Genomic DNA, 24,962 nt, shown 5'->3' on the forward strand with positions numbered 1-24,962 from the left:
CTGAGAGCAGCCCAGGTGACCGTAATGGCTTTCCCAGGGGTCACTGGTTTTGCAGCAGTGTGCGAGTCAAGCCTGGGTGAGGCTGTGTGTCCCAGCAGTACACCCGTACTATTAGAAAAATCAACTTCTGTGTGCCCATAGCAATGCAGCACAGGCAGGTGCAACTCTTCTTCGTGAGCACCCTTAAACGGCGTTCCAAACCTGTCTGAAAATAGCTATTTAGGCAGTTCCATGCTCAGGCAGAAAATACATTGGACTGTACCATCAACGCCCCGAACAGGAGGCAGACACGCTGTGCAGAAGGCAAAGGCCGGGTGTTTTCAGTGTGGGTGCTCATGGAAGAGTGCAGTGGCCAGGCAGCAGATCCCTGTGGATGTAGCAGACAAACTGCTTCTTGTCCCTGGACTACCGAGCTTCAGCCCCTCACCCAGCAGCTGGACGTGGGGTACCATAAGGACCCACAAAAAAACGTGCTGTGATTGAGATGTGGTAGTGTGGTAACGTCATAGGGGTGTCAGGCCACTGTCCTGTTAACCTACACGCAGCTGGCATCTGCAGGCACCAGGGGCTACAGGGCACATAGGTACTGATGCAAAACTATTTGTCAGTGCTTCTCATCCCCTTTTCCAGAGGTCAGAGGTGCCTCATTTCAGTTGCCACCTTGCAAAGCTAAGCTTCTTGCTGCAGGTACAGCAAAGCTGAGATAGGTGGTGCATTTGCACCATCTATGGACAGTTATGGGGCACCCATGCCCTGAGGTGTCCACATCTAGAGCTAAAACTGCACCTTCAGGAAGATCTCAGCTTCTCGCTTCTCACATCAGCCTTGATACAAAGCCTAAACAGTATAACTCACCAACTGCCTTTGAACATTGGCTCTTGAATGGCAAGCCTCAACGGACCTAGTCAGCTGGGAAGGTGATACCTGGTTAAACAATATCTACTATCCACATCTTCAGTGGATCCATACATAAATTAAGGGAAACTGGGCATTTATCACATATTTATTACAAAGTTACTAATTCATTCCCTAGTCTCCCTGGTCCAGTGGGGTGTTTGATTTCAGAGGGCTGTTGCTCAACCTGGCAGCTTGAATAAAACATCTGAGCCACATCACGTGTCAAGAGCAGTAATACAGGTATGGGGCTTCTGTGACAGACGGGACTATGAAAGCCCTTAATTCAGTTTCAGTCCTTGAGAGCCCCACCTCATGGCGCTCTCTCTGCAGTAGTCTTTAAGGCCCTTGCTCACCATGCTTATTCTAAACAACTTTTTATTTCAGAAATCCAGTGCATATGGTCACTATGGGTCAAGCAAGATCTGAAAGGATCTGCTATGTCCTTTCCAAATGTAAAGATTTTCATAAAGGTTATGACAAAAATCATGAGGAAGAAGCAGCATCAACCATTTTTTCAGGGAGAAAAAAAATCCAAGTTTCACCAAGAAGAAAAGGTGTTGCTAAGGATGCTTGTACACAGCTGTAAGGAATGCTGTATGATACTCCATAGACAACATCAGTTTAAATAACAGGCCAGAATTACTGTGCTGGTGTTTTGTGGGGGGTTATGGCACAGATTAAGTAACCTTGATCAAAGAGCTCAAAAAAATTCAGCAAACTAATTTGTAATTTTGCCACAGATGGAAATGCACTCCAGGAGAGGCAATCTGTCGCTCCATATGCACCAGTGAAATCACTGTTATCAGCTCACCTGGGCTGGGAAGGGGGCATTTATGCAAGTCCTTGGGTGGGAGCCATCCGGTAAGGTCTGGGTAAGCTGAGTGCTCAGATCAGCAATGAAAAGGTTGAAAATATTTTGCTGCAGTCTTCTTGAGTATGCAAATATTATCTGGAAAAAAAAAAAAATCAAGGTGTCTCCCTTTGATGTGGTGTCCACCAAGCACAGAGTGTGGCTGCACACCAGCACAGTCCGTGATTGCCAAGGGGTGTCTGGGTCATTTTCAGTGGGTGTCTAGAAGCAAAAGCGAGGGTCGGGTCTCCAGAAGGGAAAGGGAAGGCCAGGTCATACTGTCCTCACTCAGGCTGAGCTAATAGAGCCACAAGAAGTCCTTCCAGCAGTGGAGAAACAGCAGAAAGCCCTGACCCAGCTGCCCACTGGGACCCCACGGGCTGTGAGCCAGGACCCAGCCACACGTCCGCACACCGGCCCACCAAACCGGCCACAAGCAGCGGGGCCAGGGCAGGCTGTAGCAGCCCCATGGCACACAGTGGGGCACACGGCGCTTCGTCCCGGCAAGAGCTGCTGGCTCCAGCCCTCCGTGATGGCACGTGGGAAATGATGCTTTTACCTTTCAAGTGCTGGCTAAAAAAAACACAGCTTTTTCCAACACCGCCCTTCTCACCCCGGCGTAACTGCCTCCCCAGCTGGGCTCAGGCTTGGAGCCTGTGCAACCTTCACCGATGCTCTTGTGCTTCATGGCGTGGTGGCGTGCAGGTGGCACCTGAAAAAAACAGCAGTGCAGGCATCACCAGGAAGATTTTGGGGTGTCTTTATGTCTCTTTTAAATGAATTCCTCCCTATGCCCCTAAAACACATTCCTGAATAAACATGGTGTATCCAGAAGATTATCAGAGCATTGATGGAAGACAATTTTTTGCACTGTGTATGTTGCCTATGTGGTATATAGTCTATATTCTGTGTTGGTGTTTATACATTTATATAAAAATATGTGTCATGCAACTCTACTTAATTAACTCACACTGTTTAATGTGGACACTGCTGAAGAAATAAACTAAACAATGATTGTATATTTTGCTCTTTTCCACAAGGAACTGAAAAAGTTGCAAGAGAATTGAAAAGGATGCAAGCAGACAACAGCCAAATAAACTGACTGAACATAAAAATCAGTGAAGTCTGACAGCAATTCCTTTGTTAGTGCTGTGTTAACTTATTCATCAATGAACTGGTTTCATTATCCACACCCAGTGCTGCATCCATTGCTTATCCCCAGACTTCATCTCAATTTACTGAAAGTTTAAGGGCACAAAAATTGTGGAATCAGGCTTTGTGCACTGAAACTTCCCATATGTTTGATTTCTAACTGGCCATGGATGCCCACCTGCCTGACAGGGTAAGAAAGATCCACAAAGCCAAGGAAACACATTGACCTTGGATTTAATTTAAAAACTCAGTTTTGAATTGAGAAGTAATCCTCACACTAGTGAGCTCACTTCATTATTTTTAAACATTTTTAAAGTGTTTTAGCAGCAATCAAAGACCACAGACTAAACAGGTAAGAAAAAGAGAGGATGCTTCACACATGCAGGTCATACCATGCTCCCCGAGAGCCAGGACTAAAACCAAATGCAGCAAAGCAAACAAAAAGGACTTTTATGTCTCATCGGTGATATCCTTAATGGCAGAGACACCATTCCCGCTCAGAACCAAGCAGAGATGGTGCTTGGATGCATTTCTCTGACACAAGGTATGCGCTGGTGTTGCCACACTGGGAGGTACACAGCGTTCCCAACCCTCCACACCCTGTGGCACTGGTGTGGGCAGTCAGCTCATCATTAGGGATGAGAGCTCATTGACTAAATCTGTTCTTCGGGTCAGGTTTCCAAAACATCTTCTCACCTTGTTGCCGCTTATAATAATAGCTCACTTGTTACCCTACCATGGCAGGTTGCGTACTTCATTCCCTGGCACAAACCACACAATGGGAATTGTCTTCACCGGAGAGAGCGGCCTTTGGTGAGACACGAGACCAGGGGACTCAGGCAGGACTTTGTGAATGCTTTATCAACCTTTCACAGCCACAACCAGGGAGGTTTCGATGGGCTATGCCGCAAGACTGCTTACACTGATCACATCCCTCCTATCACACGTGGTTGCCAAAGGCGGTCATTCATGTCATGGCAGTTCCTTTTCTATGGAAGAGAGTAAGAAACAATCATTTCTGTTCTTTAAAGATACGCTGTCTCTCAGCTATGCACAAACTGCTCCATTGCCAGGGTTTTTCTTACTGCCAGATTTCTCAATATCAGCTTTGCAATTTATCCAGGTCACGCTGAGACCTCTTTTCCTATGCACTCACTTCTGAAGCGCTCCTAGATATTTTGCCGCAGTGGAATGTCCTGTCAGGTGAGCCTTATATTTTACTGTCTAATTTACTGCCTCAGAAATGGCAAATTCTGGTTTTCTTCCTCAAGCTAGCGGTATCCTCAGACTGGCCCTGACTGACCGAACATCCCTTCTCAGGAACTCTCCTCTGCGTATCCTAGGTATTTCTCTATATTTAGGTCATTTCCCAAAATCATCTAAAACTGCCGTAGACTGACTGGTTTTGTGTTGATAAAAGCGCCATATGAAACCTCTGACTCAGACACGATACCAGGGATATCCAGGCTTATGCAAATGGGGAAAAACGCAAAATTATCAGCAACATAGTAATTGCACCATGCACCGGGTGCCCTTGTGGATTTTGTTGGTTCCCACCACAGCCGGAGAGATCTTTGGGCACCCCACGGGCATGGGGAGCCAAAGCATACAAGAACGCTGCCGAGTGTGCAGATCCGGTGGCGCTCCAGCTCAGACCTCCCTGACGCAGACTGGCGATGACCTACCCAGGCAGCACCAGAGCCTGCCCAAATATGAGCCTGCATGAACGCCAAGTTGCAAAATATGTTTAGGGACAGGCTTCTTCCAACCTGTTATCCCTCAGTCTTCCTTCAGGAGACCCAGACCTGCTAGCTGGGTTGCAAATAGCACTCAGGAAGGACAAGTCTGAGTGCTTCTGACTCTAGCAGAAGAAAACAGCAGAGCAAATAGAGAAAGCCCACGGATAACTTCAGAAAGATGCTATTGTCTCCCAAGCACTGGCAATCCCGAGTCACCGTAGGGTGTGATGCTGTGCAGTACGGACTGCAATACCGAGCAGCACGTCCATGGGACACCTATTGTGCTGGCAGGGTGACAGAGCCACAGAGCACCTTTAACCTACCAGACTCACCCCTAACACACCACCCACTGCCCATGAGCACACTCATTGCATTACAGTCAGCTGTTCTGATTTATTGTTGCACCTCATTGCTGCTGGGCTTGGTTCACTCAGGCTCAAGCTTGAAATTATAGTTATGCAAAACGACATCTGATTTCCCATCCTTTGTATAACTTCCCATGTTAAAATAACTCTATGGTATGATGAATCCCACCTGTTTCACCTCCTTCGCTGACAAAGCAGTTTCCAGCGAGAGACGAGCAGGTCAGAAGCAGCAGCAACTGTGGGCAGGAGGGACTCATCTCCCATCAGGCTCACACTGATGTAGCCGGGGGGGTGCGAGTTGCCAGCTCCTGCCCATTAGACACCAGGACAGTCTGCAGCAGGGACAGATTCAGGATTGACAAAGATGAAGGCAGCACACACCCCATGGCAACCTCCCTCCGTCCCCTGGCACGACGCAGCCTGTGGGGCGCACCCCTGATCTCCAGGCTTGCAGCCCAATCTGCGGGAAGGGCCGAGGTCAGTGCCATAACTGAGCTGGGAAAACCCTGAGCAAGTCAAATCCACAGGCAAGGAGCAGCGAGAGCCCAAGGGGGGCTCCCCTCCATCACAAGCAGACTACGAAAAAAAAATAAATTTAAATACCGGGAGAAGGGCAGGGTCTCATGTCAGTGACAGAGCTGGAAGTGCAGCCTCCAACGTACAAATGGGCTGAAGTAAGATCCGAAAAACAGCATTTTTTTAAAAAAATGCAGCATCTCCAGCTCTTTCGTTGCTGGGAGCTGTGGGATTTTACGCCTAGCGGGAGCACAGGCCCCCGCCCCTGCAGAGGTCAGCTCCAACACGCTGCTGCGCACACGCAGAAACACCCACGGGCCAGGACGAGCTCCGTTGGCCGCGGGGACAAGGTCCGTGCAGCGAGGACAGCGGGAACACGGCCCAGGCAGGTAGGCAGCAGCTCCCCGAAGGGCGCGTGGGACAAGGTACGTGGGGGTTTTGCGTTCGCACATGGTGGACAGACACACGGATTTTTCTTACGTAGCCTCGCGGAAGAGGGAACTGGCAGCTGAGCTGTTTCAGTGCTCCAGCGCCGAGCCCAGTGCTTCCTGGGATGGCTCAAGGGCAGCTCTGAGTTACTTCAATCTTGTGTACTCAGCATGCTGCTTTGAGGCTTTTCTCCCTCCCAACACCTTGAATTAAAGGTCTGAAAATCAGAAAAGCAGGAATTAAGCACATATTTGCAAGAGTTTACAGAGTTTAAATTTCTTACAGTATTAAAAATAGTTCAGGAAGGCTGGCAGCCTCTTAAAGGGACAAACCTGATTTGTTTTCCACACACCACCCCTTTTTCTTTTTTTATTAGTATTCTGCAGCAAATCCTGCTAACACAGGAATTACAAGTTTAGGAGTTAATGTAAAACCGAGCCCTGTGGGAAGCAGGATGGAGGCAGCACGGGCAGAGCTGCAAGTGCAGGTCGGGAAGCCTCTCAGCAGGCGCCTGTGGGTTAGGTGGCAGCAGCAGCAGCCAGCGTCAGGGGCGGAATGGGACAGGGCCAGAAGCTCCCTTAAGCATCCACATATAGTTGTGGGATATTCCAGCAGTAACTTCTCATAAAATACTGGGCACAGACCAGTGAAAGAAAAAGATTTTATGTTTAAAAATAACATCATAAAACCTGCATTTTGAACTCTTAAAAGTGACCTAAATTTTCATTGTCTATATCGCAACGAGGACAAGACAGTGCCTAAATATTCACGCAACCCCTGTACAGGTACAGCCTCTGAAACCGCTCCTCACACCTCCCAACACCTTCATCAAGCACCCACTGAAGGGGTGCCAGAGCTGAACGAGCCCCATCCCTTCCCAGAGCAGCTCAGCCTCCAGGATGGCTCTGCTGGAGACCAACAAGTACTCGCAGGGCTCAGTCCTCGGCAGCGTGAATCCTGACCTGGCCAGCGAGAGGCAAACGGCCTCGTTCAGTGTGGAAAAGCTCATGGTCCTGCTGGACGGCGGCGTGGAGCGCACTCGGATACGGAGGGCGGTGGGTGAGTGAGCCTTACGAGCTCCTGGCTGCGGGCTGGTACAAAGCGTGCCTACGTCCCCGCTGGTTTTGCTCCTCCTTTGCAGCACAGTGGGTTTTGTGCTCCTGGGTATTTGCTTATTGCTCATCTCTTAAAAAAGTGGGAGCGTGGAGATGGCGTCCCCTGTTAGTATAAATCAACACGACTCCTCTGCAGCCACTCCCCATCAGAAGCTTTTCCCCTTCCCTGCTCCCATCCCCAGTATCTCTGACAAGACTCGTTAAACTGGAATACAAGGACTGCAGGACACACAGACGAGCATCTCTGTGTGAGGGGGCTCGTGCTGCTGCACAGCAATGCATGCCATGAGTGAACCACAGTCAATGACCCTCCTTGGCACATCAGGCTCATCCAGGTGGGGAATTCCTTGCGTGTGTTGGTTCGGCCAGGCTGAGCTGCTCTCACCCTTGATGAGCGTGCCAAAAAAATGATTGTCAGCTCAAAAGGAACAGAGAAAAAAAAACAAAACCTCTTTTGTCTCTGTAACTACACCTATATTTCCACCCTACCCAAATTAAAATGGCACAGACCACTGGGATTGCACGCTTTGCTGTGCCGCTGGAGTCCAGTATAATCTTAAACACGAATGGACTCAAGGCTTCAAGGCAAATAGGGAGCAGCGGGAGCATTCAGGCCAACACAGAAAGATCAAGCCCAAGAGCTATTTCACAGTGATGCAAAGGGCTGGCAAAGTCCCGAGCAGAAGTGCGGGTGCCAAGCCGGACACCTGGCAGCTCCAGCCATTAGCCGCCATCCAGGCAAAACCCGGCTAACAGCAGCTCTGGCTGCCATCACAGCACGGGATCAGCAATAAGAGACCGAGGGATCCATGGCACTTTCTGCCTGAGGCACCAGGTCACCTCCAACACCCTGACTAGGGACGGTGTCTCACCTGGCAGGGTCGCTATTTCCACTCAACAGACCCCTCTCTCAGGCCCACTGGGTTCCCCTCCTCCTTCCCCAAACCCACTGCTTGTCAGAGTTAGGCATGGCAGCCATCAGAGCCAGCACTGCAAAACAAAACCTGCCTGCCATCACCCGAGAAAGTCACAGCACCGGTATCCACAACCCCAGCCCTGCCCGCTCCTCCTGAGCAGGGCTGGAGGTGCTGCCCACACCTCTCCAGCCCCAGGAGAACCAACTCTGCCATGTTGCTTTGCAGTTGAAGCTATCGAATCCGACCCTGAATTTAGCAGAGAAAATGAGTATTTCCAGAGCCAGAACGAGAGGTATGAAGCAGCAGTCAGAAAAGCTGTTCACCTCCGGAAAAAGATGCAGGAAATGGGATGGACTGAGGATGGACCTGAATATACGTACATTTACAGGTGATCTTTATTTCTTTTTTAAAATGTACAACTGATCTTTTTGTTAAAAGTTCCATGTGCCAACAAGCATCAGCTTTAGCAAACGCTGGGAGAGGCCGACAGCTGACAGATAAGGTTTTGGTACAAATGTGCTGCAGGTTTTTACTTTAGCAGCACGCTTGGGAAAAGGGAAAATGATGATACATGGCAGGGAACTTCTCAAAGAGCAGCGCACAGGTACAGCGTGATAGATCACTTTAGTTCACATCCCAAACACGGTATTTCCACTTCAGCAAGCTCCTTACCTGTGCTACAGCCCTCATACCACCCCCTAGACATTTTTTAATGTATAAACAGAACTAGAAGTGGTGCTGTTTCAGTTAGGTTACTGACTTCCAGATAAATTAAAAATTACATTTTCTGTATCTAGAAAACCCATATTGTATTAAAAATAAGGGAAAAAAACCCCACTTAGTTCATAGGTAAACAGAATAAAATATTTTTCACAATCTTTTCCTTTAAAAAAATTTCTTAACCCTTTGCATGGGGTGAGCTCCACATTTTCATTTTCATTTCTTGCCCCTCCTTCTTTCCCCCTTTGCTAAATAAAAGTCCCAGTTTGCTATTGCCTGGTGCACGCTGTTAGTTTGGTGCAGTTACATACCCAGTAAGAAAGTGTACATTCAAAAGCATCTCTCAAAAGGACAATGCCTGCACCTTACAAATCACCACTGACACTCAAAGTCACTTTCCAATATTTCATATAATGAAAGATCTTAGACTTTTTCATTAAGCTCTTTGCCACCTACAGAGAGTGGGACTGATAAAGGGAGAAAATTTCCATCAAAAGATCTTGGGCCTGATCATTGTATTACCAATAAAAAGCAGCTTTCCACTTCTCCCTCAGAGGGAAAAAAAAATCCCAGCAGATTTCAAAAACCTGACAAAACTCTCCCACCGAGGCTTGCTTTTATCAGGCCCCCGAGACCAGGCAAGGCCAGCCCTGCGCTACCACATTTTGCTGGATTCAGAGCACAGCCGCCTTGCAGGACAGCTCTTTGCTGATGAAACACCAGGTGAGCACCAAGCTCTTACTGACAAAGTCCTGGTGTCAGGCACAGTGAATCCCTTGCACAGATTTAAAAGCCAGCCTCTGAAAATTGCAGTTAAAGTAACATTATTTCTGGATAGGCTTCCAAGGGTTTATTAAGTCTTTTTCTGTTAATCAAAGCAATTTCCCTTTAACTTCTCTGTTCATACTTTTCCCTCTACTTTTTCAGCATGACTGATTCTCTCTCAGGGCCCGTGTAAAAGAAAGGTCATAGGCACTTGTTAACAATAAAAGGTACCTGTCTAGAATGAGAGCACTGCAGTAAAGCAATGTGCTAACAGCCACACAACCTACTGAGAACAGCAGAGCCACTTATTTTTACGTGTGAGAGCACATGTACTTAGATCCGTGAGGTGACTCAACCATATTCTGAGGAATCCCAGGAAGAGGGACTATATTCCTCATATTTTCTTATGATTTCTCGCACAAAAAAAAATCCTTAAAACAAATGCGTTTCTGATCTTCACTGTGGAAATTACCGTACCCAAGTTCCCATACACAGCTTCTAGAATAGTGCTTTTTAGGATGTATGCAGCCCTACCAGATGGTGATGGCGAAGGACCTGACCAGACAATAATCCAGGTGTCACAAGGATGTATTTGAAGTTTTCCACAAGAAAAAAAAAGCATCTAAAGTCAGGCCAAATCTCCGTGAACCCCAGCAGACATATAGACGTGGTGCTTTGGGACATGGTTTAGTGGTGGGCTTGGTAGTGTCAGGTTAATGGTTGCACCTGATGATCTTAAAGGTCTTTCCCAACCAAAATGAGTCTATGATTCTATTGTTCACTGCCTGTGATGGACAGAAAACACCCAGGGAATAGTATAGCAACAAACCCAACGTACCGAGTTATTTCCCCAGAATGGGAATGGGAAGGTTCAGGAAATCCAGGTCTCAGGTGCCTACGTATGCAATTCAGTCTAACGCACCCCACAGTGAATTGCCAGGGTTTGGGAGTTTTAGGGCAGGGAGGTGGGGTTTTTTTAGCTCAGCCTTAAAATGACTTAAACAATCAGGAAAAAAATCCTATGAAGTAAAATAAAGATAGGAAGGGCTCACAAGCTATCAGAGCCACAGGAGCTTTGGAGCTAGGCTGTGTTTTTAGGAGCTCAGCATCTGCTGCTCAGAACAAATAATTCCTCCAAGAGCAAGTGAAATAATGAGCTAGCAACGCTTAAGCAAACTATGTTATGAAAGAAGGAACAAAAGCAGTTGAAAGAGCACTTTTCCTGTAATACTGTGTGGATGCTGGACTTCGGGTAAGGCAGGACAACGCAGAAATCAAAAGGCAGCAGTTGGTACTGTCTGGTGACACTGAACTGTCACTGCCTCACTCATCACAATCCTGGGCCTCCATCCGTGTAAAAATACCTCTTGTGCCTTCTCCGCAGGGCACTGTCAGGAGAAATCGCGTTTCTCCTTCACCGCGTTTTCATGAGAAGTATTACAGTGCTGGGCTCCAAGAAACAGATCGCCAAATGGATTCCTCTCGCCGTCCAGTATCAGCTCATCGGAAGCTATGCCCAGACCGAACTGGGGCACGGTAAGGCTGCAGAGAAAACGTAGCATTTCCATAGGACAAAAGGCTCTGACCCAGATTCTCGGGGGAATTTGAGTTCCAGCTGCCCATGCCTTACTGGGGTAGGGGTGGCTGGGGGGGTAAATGCCACCTGCGTGTTAGAGGTTGATGTCCTCAGCAAGCTGGAGATGTGCTGGCTTTGGTTTTGCAATGTGGAAAAAAGAACAAGAGTGAGGGTGAAACTCATGGTTAGATAGCAGGCAGTCACCATTGGTGGAGGGGATCAACCAGGCAGCTTGCCTGAGTACCACGTGGCTCAAGAGATCTTTGCAGGAGATGGTGTGGGGTCACTGGGAGCATCGTCCTATGGTTCTCGTCAGGAGGGTAAACCACAAAACCCTGGTAACACCCACAGCAGCTCCAGGGATCCTTCACTCTCTCCATCATTGTGATACACCAGGAGACTTTTTTTTATTATTATTTTTAAGGAACTTATCTTCAGGGTTTGGAAACAACAGCAGTCTTTGATGTCGCTACACAGGAGTTTATACTGAACACACCAAAGATCTCTGCCATGAAGTGGTGGCCTGGAGACAGTAAGTATCACAGAAAATACTTTGGTTTTCCTCATTTGTCTCTTTCAGTTACTTGTTCTGCCCTGCTCAAGCTCCATGTTTGAGGGCCCAGGTGCTAGCAGAGGACTTCGGTATGAGATGCACACATTGAGAGGCAAAGGGGTTTGTACAAGTACAAAGGCCAGAAGGGAACCACCATTGTTGTCAAAAGCCCTTGGCTGGCAGGGCAGGAGAACTTTGCTCAGGGAAACTCCTGCCTCAGCAGGAATCAATCTTCTCTTCTTTGTAAATGACAGTCAGATGACCAAAAACTGCAGGGATGTCATCAGCATAAAGGATTCGAGTCATCAGCCAGTCTCAGCATAAAGGATTCAAGTGTGAAATTCATGGCTCCCTTCAGGAAGGTATTTCACAGAAAATAACTGAAGTTACTCTAACAGCCACAGCACTTCCCACTCTCTCAGCACTGCGTGAACTTTAACTACTTGGTTTTTTCTCATCTGCTGATACAAACTGTTCATCCAAGCCCCAAGAGCAGCAACAGAGGCAGAAGGATGATGTGACTTCTGAGAGCCAAGAGCAAGGCTCAGAGCACAGATTTAGGCAATCTCCAGCTTCCAGCACCTGTGGATCGCACCTATGCTGATCCATACATTAGCGAGACCTAACACACAACTAGCAGTGACTGCTGTTAACCGTGGAAGGGTTTGTACTGTACCTTGTCTTAAGGGAATGTGGCTGGTTTTCTTCTCACAGTGGGAAGGACAGCAACTCACACGATGGTCTTTGCTCAGCTGTACATCCATGGGAAGTGCTATGGCGTGCATCCCTTCATCGTGCAGATACGCAGCCTTCAGGACCATTCACTCTGCCCAGGTAAACCACCCCAGACATTGCAGCACTTGTGCAGGTGCTCTGCCTATTTTGCCCTTAAATGTCTTCTAAAACATTGGGCCCAAGGGAGAGAGAGTTCTAATTGCCAAAACCAAACCAAGACAGATAACCAAGACACACTTATCATTAACCCCAACTTTTTTATTTAAAGGAAGATATAATGTATCCTCAGGCATATCCAGACCGTGCCTTCTTAACCAGAAGCCTGGGCTGCTCTGACCACCTCTGCATTAACACCTCAGTTCGATCCCAGCCAACATGGGTAACAGATGGATCATGGAAACAAACTACCACAAGGCGTTTGAACGCCTGTTTCATGCCTCAGGCAAGACCATGCATGCTGGGGAAGAAGCAGAGCTGAACAGGCCCTTCCTTTGAGATCCCCAGCCTAATACAAAATGGGGAGAAAAAAGTTCTAGTGGAAGTAAGCAGGCTGCATTTTCCCTCACTGCAGGCATAACTGCAGGAGACATCGGTCCCAAAATGAATTTTGAGCACACTGACAACGGCTACCTCATGCTGCAGAACGTGCATGTCCCCAGGGAGAACATGCTGAACAAGTTTTGCGAGGTATGTACGGTCTCACATCACCGACTCACCCATCAGACTCTTGCACAGCCAGCGAGATGACAGGGACCTGCCTAAATTTAGGACAAAAATCTTCTTTTGAGGTATCTGCAAGTCTCTGTGGTTTTACCAAGGGCAGAAGTTACCCGAATCCTAAGTGAAACTCAGTGTCAGGAATTCTACTTTCAGAGGCTGGGGATCATGGGGCAGGCAGAACCATCTGAGGCAGAAGCAGTAAGAGTTTGTCTCTTCAAATGGCTATATTTCATCCATCATACACAAATATACCTCGTTTTGCATTCAGTGAAGGATCTCGATGTCCATTTTATCTTACACATAGAGATTACACAGCCACCCTAGCACTGAAGCATTGAAGAAGGTGGCATCTAACATCCTCTCCCTACTCTAGGTTCAACCAGATGGCACCTATGTAAGACAGGGGTCAAAGAAGATTAATTATTTCACAATGACTACAGTGCGCATCTCCCTCATTTCGGACCAAGTCCTAATACCTCTGATGAAAGCTTGCACCATTGCCATCCGATACTCCGTGGTTCGCCGGCAGTCCAAGTTGAAGCCTGGGTAACGCCACGCAAGTCCACAGCAGTGGGAAGGGGACCATATACCGTGTTCCCTCGCACCAGTCTCTATTTCTACTTTTCATCTTATCTTTCAAGCACATCACTGGCTTATTTCCTGGCCCAGATAGGGTATTACGAACATGCTTCCCCATTATTTACATTAACGAGCTTCAGTCAAAGTACAAGAGAATGTTTACAGTTCTTTCTAAGATAAGCTTCATAGTTTGAATAGCTCAGCGGTTCATACAGGCAATTTATTTTCCTTATAACTGGCCTTCCCGTGAAATCCCATAACTCAGCAGAATCCAGACAAAGTGGACAAGTTGCTGAATTCTCATTCCACAGCATTCTGCTAGTGGGCACGACATTAAAATACCTTCCTACATCCACAATTCTATATCCACACTTTACAACACTGAATTTTATTAGTCTGGTAAGAATCTCTGCTTTTTAAATAGGTATTTTCATTTGAATGGATTTCAAAAATTTCTACTTGAATCTCCTTTCAAAAGCAAGTAGATGCTAATGAGAACGTGGTTTGGTTCAAACACAAACCAAACACAAGAGCCCAGCATGCTGAACTATTGTAATAACCAATTCCATCACTTGAAGTCCTGAATGTACTAACCACAGCAAAAATGGTAAAGAACATCCCAAAAAAGCTCAGAAAGCTTAAAATAATTTAGACTCAAATATTTTCAGAGAAATCTATCTGCATCGATGGCCACAAAGATCCAGTTTGAAAAGCGAAAGTTTTTCAGGGTGCAGCGCCACCGCCTCCCCTATAACACCTTACAACTTGCTATCCTTGAAGGCTTCATCTTCATCCTCTCCCACAGTCCCTGGTCCCCCACCTCTGTACTGACAGATCACACGGAGCCTTTTCTACTCTGTTAGGCTGGTTCACCAACGCAGCAGAAAAATCCCTTTTTTCCTAGCCAGGCTTGTTTCTCTAACAGCTTAGCAAACGAGGCAGATTTGCTGCCACGACATCAGCTCAGTCCTGTTCAGGTACTGCTTCTCGGTAATGAAAAACGCCACTTTTCATTATGCAATAAGTAAAACTAACAGTAGCTGCATGTGTCTGCACTTTCCCTACTTCATTAGCTGTCTTCCAACAGGGAAGAAGAAGCAAAAATCCTTGACTACCAGACTCAGCAAGAGAAATTGCTGCCCCAGTTGGCAGCAGCCTATGCCTTTCATTTCATCAACAACTACCTGCAGAACCTCTTCGACAGGGGGTACAGAGACATCCAGAAGAAGAACTTCGACACGCTGCCAGAGGTGAGCTGCAGCAGGATTAGCTCATACAGCACTTCTCATCTCGAAATATCAAAGTATTTTAGCCAGCTGGACAAGCATTCCTCTCACCACTAGATAACTGGAGAAAGAGGAAGCACTAAGAGATCTAACGGCACGTCCTAGGTTCACAACCAGTCAGCAACAGCATTTGCTTTACCACCCCAAATTTTCCATTTTGGGAACTATTGCAGAGTGAAAAGTCCTTGAAAAGCAAGTCCATTTGATAAAAACCTTGTTCCAAGTAGTTGGTGGCACAAAGCATTATTTCACAACTTCATCTACAAACATACATGGAAATATTGATTTCTGAGCCAAAACCAAAACCGTGACTTTTTAGATAGAATAGAAGATTTTGCAATGGGAAGCCTAAAATGAAAACACACTCTGAACAAGGGTGGCCAAAGCCTTGTTGAGAGAAACCCAAAAATGCATAAACTGACCACAGCGTGCCCGAGGGTGTGCAGCAGCCCAGGCAGAAACCCAAGGCCAGGCTCAGGGAGCCGAGTGCTACACCAGCACCCAAACGAGGGTCTGACAGCGATGTCATGCCCAGAAATTGCACATTAAAAAAAGCAAACTTATTTTGAGGATTGCTTTAGAATACTTTCACCATTAACACTCTGCCTTTATTTTTCTTTTTTTTAAACAGCTTCATGCATTTTCTTCAGGCTTCAAAGCCATGGTTACTCAGTATAGCACTTCAGCAGTGGAGATCTGCCTCCGGGCATGTGGAGGACATGGTTATTCCTTGCTGAGTGGACTCCCTTCCTTGTACACTAAAATACTTGCCTCTTGTATTTATGAAGGGGAAAACACTATTTTGCTCCTGCAAACTGCCAGGTAACAATTCAAATCTGTTCATCTAAAAGCCTGCCCCCTCATTTATTCAACCTCTACTTCTTCTCCAAAACCAGTAAAACCAGCTACTCCTTTCTTACAGCACCTTCTAAAAATACAGCTCAGGACATAAACTATTCATGTCTTCTGTCCAGCAGGCATAGAGGTGTGTGGGAACCAGATTTTCTCTTCTGTTTTTGGTTTTGGAATGTATGCAGGTGCTGTTCTGCATAACCTCATTTTCCTCTTTGTCTAGTAGTGCAGCAAAAGCATTGCTATACAAGTTTTGTGGTTTGTTTTTTAAGCAATCGATGTAACATGATATTGGTAAAGTGAGGTTGATTCAGAGGAGGCAAAGTTCTTGGATACTGAAAGCAGATGACTCATGCTCCAAGAACACTACTTTCCTCCGAACACGCAGACTGATGATTATTCAGAGCAGATGAAACATAGGAGAAAGAAATCACAGCTGCTTAAACTTTTAATAACATGCGTTTTTACTAGAAGGGGAAAACCAGTACACTTCCCAGGGACAGAGGTGCTACCACACAGCTCTGTGCTTGCACGCAGACACTTGTGCACTCGTTACCGCCTCTTCTTGCAAGGTCAATAGCAAGGACAAGATAAATGCTGTAACCTTTTACTTCCAGACCTGGTCAGTCTAGGTCATAGCGGAGGGACCAAAAGAATAAGGGAGTGGGGAATGCTCCTTAGACGCATGTTTAGCTCCAAAAAAGGGTCTCATGTTTGTTAACATAATGAGACTGTATTGGGGATCACAGAGGGTGAGACCAAACCACCATCAAGACTCCCAGGGCATTAAGACTCGGGCTGCAAAGCTGATAATGTATCTAATCACCATGCTGCTGAGACTGCTAACGGCCACAGCAAGTTTCTTCCTAAAAATTCATCGCTACAAACTGCTGTAGCATTAAATACGGTAGACAGGCTACCCCTGAGACCCATCACAGATCAGGTTATTGCGAACAACATACAAAACAGGAGGTCATGACTTGAACAAGTCCATTCTGGACCACTGATGGGATGGGTCACACCTCCCTGCTCCTCACCCGAGCCCACTTTACTTTTGCATGACCATTTGCTACATGGGGATCACAACCAGACCCTGCTCTGACTGTTACTTTCTTCCCAGGTTCCTGATTAAGTGCTTCACGGCAGCCAGCACTGGCCAGCCTGTTCCGCCATCTGTCACTTACCTGGCTGCAGTGAAACCTGGGAATTGTCCAGCCAAGAGCAAGTTGGATTTTCTCAGCCCAGACACTTACACTGAGGCCTATCAACACATGGCAGCCAGGTCAGTATGGAGGACAAGAGACGGCGTTTCTCTCTGACATCAGAAATGCATCAAGAGCTCAGCTTCTTCCTTGCTTTAAAGGGAGGTAAAATAACGTAAGTTACACAAGAATTTACACCATCTGCTCCTGAAATAGAAAAGGAGGACTCACATGGGATTAACAGCCACGTCAAATGCTCAATACGAAGCTTTCACATTCAGAACATCACAAGTTTATTAAGCCACGTGCTACCTAACAATTTTTTTCCATAGAGCTGATTCTACACCGAGCTGATGGCACTATTTAAGTAAATCCCAGACCACATCACTGAGGTGCCATCCAGTAAAGCCTTTAGGCAACTGTGCAGTTCTATACAGAAAGTCAAAATCCCACATACCTCTGAAACTGATGTTTGCTTTCAATTAACACCACAGCAAACACAGAGCCTCTCATCCTGTCCGTAGCCTTTCAACTACTCAACACAAATAAAAATGGTATCCTGAGTGATCTCATTAGTATTATGTGCAGAGTTATGGGCCATATAGGCATCATCTCTGAAAACCAGGTATACAGACAGACAACGCTGCTGTCATTCAAATCAGCGTAAAAACAGAGCCATTCTCCCAAAAGCTTTGCTGTCAATGGGAGCAGGATTTGGATCCCTGTGTAGAAAAGCAGAAACATAATGTAACGTCAGTCCAATTTATCACTGTTTTGTTTTGTTTTGAAAACTCGCCTTACACATACACAACCCAAGAAAAACTCAGCAGAACCCCTGGTAAACTACCCTGGAAGCTGAGAAGGCGAAATTCTTCAGTACCAGGGTGGTCTGGGTGCTTCTCCCAGTTTGTACGTAGATTTTGCATAATCTAAGTTCGCCTATACTGAGTGCAGATAACTTCAAATGTCAGAAGTGTCATTTTGCCATACGATCGCACACAAGTCTGAGTATGAAATGAGCGCATGTGGGCTGCTATATTCACATACAATATGCTTTTTCAATTTTCCAGACTTGTAAGCAGCACGGCAGCTAAACTACAGGACTTGATTCAGTCTGGAGCCAAAAAGCACGATGCGTGGAACCAGTGCACAGTACAGCTGGCTCAGGCTGCAAAGGTTAGCAAAATTCATCTGCTTATTTGATATTTGTCTTTATGATACAATATGCAAAAGAAACAGCATGACTAGCTTAAAGTCTTAGCCCTGTTTATTGTTTTCTGTTAGCATCTAAGGGACACCACAAAGATCAGGGCACCACTGTGGTCTGCATGGTGGAAAAATTGCAGTAAGAAGCAATTCCTGATCTGAAGAATTTGTCATCTGAATAGGCCAGGCAGAAAAAGACTTGAGGGAGTAGAAATGAAAGGGAGAAAAACCCCCAAAACATCCAAGGTTACGCTGCCACTACTAGCAGAATCAGACCTGCCACATCCTGCAACAAGAACCCACCATCTCCAGTTAATGCTCGTCTTTTTCTGAGTCCAGAGTTCCTGGCTCCCACAGAAAAGCCTCCCCAAAGCCACCCTACTGAAAGCTGATGGAGTCACAGTAAGGGTGAAACATGCCTGGTATTTCTGACATCTGCCACTCTCACAAGGAAAGCTAACTGCAGTGAAAACAATGAAAAGCAGTGATAAGTGCAATGTTTACTAGCGAAAGAAAAAAATCAAATCAAAGTCAAATTAGTAAGAGATTCAAACCCAACTCCCAGTTCACATGGATTAGACAGGCAATCAGCATGCCTTCAGCTGAAGTGGGATCAGGACAGCAGCATCTGTTCCCCATAACAGGGTTAGTCAGTACGAAACTAAGCAGAAAAGAAAGCAAGAGGGGACAAAAGCCCCAAATTTAAATGAAACCAAATCCACTGATACCTAGTTATCTTCAAAAACCAGAGTTATTTTTTTCATAGGCAATTAAGTGCAATTCCTCTCATTTATTGTGGTGGTCTTCCTTCCTTCCTTCCCTGAGGAAAGGAAGATTTTGAAACAGATCCACGGCTTATTTCAACTTCATTCAATTTTTAATGAAAAACATCTTGTTGTAATCTACCATTCAGCCAGAGCAAACCCAAACTGAAATGGACTTAGCAAGAAGCCCCTGACAGGGAAAAGGAGTCCTACACGTACCTAACTGCGGTGATACCATCTGGGTGATTTCACAGTAGGGAACAGCCTCCTTGTACTCAGTCAATTAGACTAAGTCCTTGATGAGTCAAACTCTTTCTCAGCAACAGCAGAGATCCTTTCGAAACCATCAGAAGCGTTGATCTGCTTGTACTGGTAAGCATGGTCATAATCCTTCAAAACAAGAAATCACCGAGTAAGGGAGCAAAGACTTGATCTCAGCATCAGCATTTTTTGTGGTCACCTGTCTGCCATGCATCACCCCCCACTTTCAATTACACAGTGGAAGCAGCAGGTATTGAGTGCTGCAAGCTTGAAAAAGAGCAGAAAAACTGTGTAATTGTCTCAAATATAAAGGAGACCTATAAACAAAGAGACTTTTAAAAATTACTTTTCCCACAATTGTTTCAGTGTAAATATATTTTTAGTGGAATGAAACTGAAGTAAAATGTTCCTATTTGAGATTACCTCCAGAAAAGGCTGTGACCAGCGCTCCCCGCACACAAACCTGAACACGTCGTTCCCTCCTGCACCCACTCAAATGGGTGGCTGAGGTCTCTGGACTAAAGAACAGGGGAGACCACGTGTCAAGAGGAGGAGCTGGAACCCAGCAAGGAGGAGAACCTAGACACAGGACTAGTCAGAAATAAACTCTTTCTGAAGAGCCCAACACATGCAGAGGGCTGGCTGTGGCATCGTCAGTGGCGACTGTGCTGCTAGACTCTTCAGAAAATGGGATCTGAGCCCCCAGTTCACAGATACTCCAGGAAAAGTCACCCAAACCCCTTGAGTTTCCCCCATAACTTTAAAACTTTGATAGCCTGCTGCCTTCTTGGGGTACTTCTGTATTTACATCTTACTCCACACCTTCCCTGGAGACTCACCCACACGACTGGCACAGCAGCTATACGAACCGACGCCCGCCAGCCCTCAGCTGAGTGGCTCAGACACTGGGTACAGCTTTCCTGCAGACTCCACGTGGGTTAATTGCTTGAGCAGACACCCAGCTTCTCAGGCAGGTTCTGCAGTCCACGCTGGCCTCCACGCTGCTTGACCGTGCCAGCAGGAAGAGCTGCAGTGCAGATGTGCCGTGCTTACACCCACAGCTGGGAGGGGAACTGGACAGTGGGGGAGTGAACCCACACACATACCAGCACCACCACCCGCTCGCAGTAATGTCAACACAACAAGAGTCACCCCCACAAACAGGTGGAGTCAGGCTGCTTCAATGGCTCTGGACCTCAGCTAGGATTTCTGTAACTTGGCAGTTAAGACACTGTACTGGTGTCTGACCCAGAAATTACCAGTTTACTTAAAACCACAAAAGCAAGAGGTAGCTTTCGTTGTTCTTCTGTGACAACAGATGTTTTCAGAGCTGAAGCCCTACAGACACAGAGCCCAACGTACCATGAGCCCAAGGTCTTCAATAGAAGAGTTTTCTCCTGTTGACGTATAACCAAGATTCACTTGCTAGGGGGTCAACACATGCACACCCCGGTGTGTTTCCATCACACAAACTCTTTGGGATATTCCTCAGAAATATTTAGAGTAAGTACTACCATGATTTCTGAAGCAGTTTTCTAGAGTTTACAAATACCACAGTGTTGACTGCTTACACCCCCAATTCTCTTCTCTGCTGTTGCTGTAAGACATGAATGCAAAAGGCCTGGTCAACCAGCAAACAAAGAATACAGACTGGAAAAGTGCCAGGGAAATGAAAAGGTTTTATATTCTTTGCAAGAACGCCTGAGTCACTTGCCCTACTAAAAGTGTTTTGAGGTGCATTCACTGTTGATTGCATTTGTTTTCCAGGCTCACTGCCACTACATCACAGTGAAGAACTTTGCAGAAACTGTGGAAAAACTCGAGACCCAGGCTGGCATCCAGAAGATTATAAAACATCTTTGTGACCTCTTTGCATTACACGGGATCTTCTCGAATGCAGGACTCTTCTTGCACGACGGATACATATCTGGAGCTCAAATGGACATGGTCACAGCATCATACCTGGACCTCCTGGCTGTCATTCGGTGAGCTGCTCTAGCATGAGAGGAGATTTACACAACTATTCAGTTTGTCCCTGTGATAGCTATAAGATGGTGCTGCTGTACCTATAGCAACATCTCCAAAGTCAATTCACCTAATTTGGTTCTTATTTTCATTGCCTGGCAGCACTAGAAATGGATTGAAACATCTACATGGAGCTCATTTTCACAGCAAAAAAAAATATTTTTGCTGTGTCCAGCTCCTCTGCAATCTCCAAATTAAAAGTTCTGCAATACGAAATCTTAAATTATAAATCAGGAAATCCTGAACACTTTTCTACCATTTGCAGTAGAGCGAAAGCAGGAAAACATGTAGTCAGAGCAGCACTGGCAGGAGGCAGCCACAGCAACCGATCATACACTGCAAAATCTGCTTAAGCCACAGCTAATACAGCCTACTCTGTTGCCATGGTTGAGTTGCAACTGGTACCCAAACAATCCTGCCTACAGCTAGTTCAGATGCATCTGCTCGACACCATTTATTACTAACTATGTGAATTCTGAGATATGCTAAGGATGTAACTTACCACAATACTCACAAAGGCTTTTTGACAAAGGCTTCGCCTTTCACTACTCGGTGCTGTTTAAGAACAGACTAACTGACAGCGCAGAGAACTGACTTGCTACTGTATGTAAAATGTTACTTAAGCCACCTGGAGGGAAACAAGAACACACCATAACCACGAGCTGAACAGGACTGAGCCAAAGAGCAAGCATTTTCAGAACTGATCACAGAATTCAAGACAAGCAACAAGTTAACGTAGTGTTTTGAAAAGCCTAACACTTTGCTGTCTCTGGAATTCCTTGCAACTTCTCTGTGTTAGTCCATGCCTTGTTAACAGGATTCAAGAATGGAGTGGATGTTTACCTGGGTAACCAGCATCAGTTATTTATAATTAGTAGAAAGGACACAAACACTTCCCAGTCCGCAGCAACACCCAGCCTCTCCCAAACCCTCAAAGAGCCCTTCCCCAAAAGGAACTGGTAGATGCAAACGCCAACATTTGAGCAAACCCTTTTGCATCCCTGTACCTGAGGTGCGGGGGTACAGCCAGCACAGCTTCCCACACCCAGAACGAAGAAGAAACCATCTCCTGCTTAGGAGATGATACGGTCATTACATACTTGTCCTCATGCTCTAGCTGTCTGCTGCTGACTGCGGTCAGATTGGCCCCTGGTGCAGTTCAGGGTTGCTTTGTTCTTACAGACACAAAAAGACCAGAAGACCTGGACAGCGCGTGATGAGGTGACAGAAGTACTCAAGAGTAGATGAAGCCTGGAGATCAGCAAAGCACTTCACATCAATCTAGCAGCAACCTTACTCTGTTTTGTAAGACACACAGCATAAGAACACAAAAGCAAACAAAAAACCTGACAAAAACCAAAAGCAAGAACTGGCAGAGTCTGCCGAGAAAACATCTGATAGAAGACTAAGCCCTAAGTTAGGGAATTAGGGATGGACTCCAGGTAGTTACAAGACCCTGCAAACAACCACTCAACAATACAGACCACTCAGGGTGTTAGCAGAACACGCCCCTGAGGAATCAAATCAAGCAGGATTTTCCCCACAGCGTAGGTAAGGGGGAAGATTGGCACAAGCATCTTAGGCTGAGGGACTTGGACAACTGACTTTCAAGTTCACCATTGACTTATTTTCCTCCCTTACAAAGCAATACCCACTTCAGTAACGTGACTGTCCCTCATCTGCTCCGTAGGAAGGACGCTGTTCCACTAGTGGACGCTTTTGACTTCACAGATAAGAGCTTGAACTCTGCGCTTGGCAGTTACGACGGGCAGGTTTACCAACGGCTTTACGAGTGGGCTCAGAAGTCACCAACCAACAAGGTACGGATGCTGGATTACAGCCAGGCAACTTCTGCATTAGCCAGAGCAGATTTTTTTGCTTTTCTTTTAATAAAAGCAATACAGATAAAAGTGGAATAAGAGCTTTTCATTCTCAGTATTTCACACTGAACAATGACCTGTAATGCTCCCAATTATGCCACCTATAGCCTTAGCTCAGGTATTTAACCTAACAATGAACTACATCCCCCAGAGTACCAGAGCTTGTACCAGGGAGCAGGACTGTCATGTGCCACCAATGTGTCCTTAAACTTTCGTCACTGAGGTAACATTATCCAACATAAGCTAAAACAAAAGTCTGTTTACATAGCTTACATACTATGGAACAACACTAGATGGCTGCAAGAGCCACTAAATGCAGGATATTTTCTATCCTGGTACTTCTACTAGTGCAATACTTACTTTTTTTAATAATATGTTTAACCAGAAAGAGTATAAATGCCAAACAAGGCAATTTCATCCTTCATGGTCTTTAGCACTTTACTGTCACTTCTTAATTCATCCATATTGCGGAGTAATGTAAAATTCTGCACGATGTAAATAGCTGTTGCTCTGTTTGAAAACTCATTTTGCCTTAAGTGAGGTTTTTACTATGGTAATCAGCAATCCTTTGAAATTCTACAGCTGAACACGAAATTTGCCTTCAGCAAACATTCAAGTCCAAGCATATCTTTTGAAGTTAAATAGTATGCTGTCCCACTTGGGATGAGTCCTGTGTACCGGCTGTGAAGGACAGCACATCTATAGGGCAAGAGCTCTTGCGCGCAGCTGAAGTAGCTGGTGGTTTGGTGGTGTTTTGGGGTTTTTTTGGGTTGCTGTTTTGTTTGGGTTTTTTTAATAGTCTAGCTTTCTATATTCCAGAGATCATTCTTAAGAAAAAAATCATAGCCTTTTCCATCTTGTTAATTACCGTTACTTCCCTTCCACGTTCTCTTTCTGAACAGATGAGCCCAGCCTACGAGAGGTATTTGAAGCCGCTTCTTCACAACAAGCTATCGAAATTATGAAGACCATGATCTCAGTGAAGGCCGCACATTTCCTCCTGTTCTTTGTGCAGCAGTACATTTATGAAGCATCGGTAATGACTAATCAGAATTAATAATCAGTCACTTACTTGCAGTTGCAAGAAGTATGAAACAAGATTCTCAGCCAGCCACTTGCATTTAATGAGACAGAAGCCAGACAATTCTGAGTGGTACCCACGGCCGTGAGGCGATCCAGTCAGCAAGAGCTGAACGTTCGCTGCTTTCTAACCTGAAGTGTCCTGACAGCATCAAAACGATGCCATTTGGCTTCCTTGTTCTTTTTCTAAATCCACCATATGACAATTACAGAAAAAAAAACAAAACAAAACACCACATTATGAGCTCCCCCTCAGTGTGCTGTAACTGTACAGTGCCTTCAAAGGGAAAAAAAAAACCACAACTTTACTGAAAGATCTGACGAAGGTAAAATTATTGTCCTTGGTTTCTAGGAACAATTCGTTCTCTTAGATCAATACGTATATTAGGAAGCACATCTGTTTGGACAATTAAGACAGCTCTTTAACTTCCTCAGCAGTGGAATATTCCTGGCTAATGAAGATTCAGTCAAAGCTGATGCCAAGTCCAGTCTGCAGAATTTACTTTCCCATTAATAGAGCCACTCACACTGTCTTTCTACAAATCTTGGGCTCTGATAAAATGTATTATTTGGAATACTGCTTCTCTAATTATTATACTTCATAATTATGGAAAGGGCAGGCTGATCCAGGCCAGTCATTAATTTGCTAGTAAATGAAGTGTTGCAAAGAACATCTTGTGCTTATAATTCAATGCCAGTTAACACAGATATTTCTTACCACGTGTTGCAGGAAAGAAACAACCACTTTTCCTGAGCTTCATCAGTTCAGCTTCCCTTT

General features: G+C 45.8%; 1 protein-coding gene across 1 annotated transcript; it reads left to right on the forward strand.

Annotated features, from left to right (window-relative positions):
* Window positions 1–6,847: 6,847 nt before the first annotated feature.
* Window positions 6,848–24,069, forward strand: ACOX2 (acyl-CoA oxidase 2). The gene is made up of 14 exons (XM_009955303.2): window positions 6,848–7,007; window positions 8,206–8,368; window positions 10,850–11,001; window positions 11,466–11,573; window positions 12,309–12,428; window positions 12,901–13,016; window positions 13,423–13,595; window positions 14,716–14,878; window positions 15,546–15,736; window positions 16,887–17,048; window positions 18,039–18,144; window positions 20,967–21,184; window positions 22,915–23,044; window positions 24,007–24,069. The coding sequence occupies exons 1-14, from the start codon at window positions 6,848–6,850 to the stop codon at window positions 24,067–24,069; spliced, it is 2,025 nt and encodes a 674-aa protein (XP_009953605.1).
* Window positions 24,070–24,962: the final 893 nt, after the last annotated feature.

This window comes from Leptosomus discolor, chromosome 9 (genome assembly GCF_034619465.1).
Source record: "Leptosomus discolor isolate bLepDis1 chromosome 9, bLepDis1.hap2, whole genome shotgun sequence".
Classification (NCBI taxonomy): Eukaryota; Metazoa; Chordata; class Aves; order Leptosomiformes; family Leptosomidae; genus Leptosomus; species Leptosomus discolor.

Coding starts and splice junctions, on each gene's coding strand:
- ACOX2 (XM_009955303.2), top strand. CDS start 6,848: ATGGCTCTGCTGGAGACCAACAAGTACTCGCAGGGCTCAGTCCTCGGC. Junction 13,596..14,715: donor CAGTCCAAGTTGAAGCCTGG/GTAACGCCACGC, acceptor GTCTTCCAACAG/GGAAGAAGAAGCAAAAATCC. Junction 14,879..15,545: donor ACTTCGACACGCTGCCAGAG/GTGAGCTGCAGC, acceptor TTTTTTAAACAG/CTTCATGCATTTTCTTCAGG.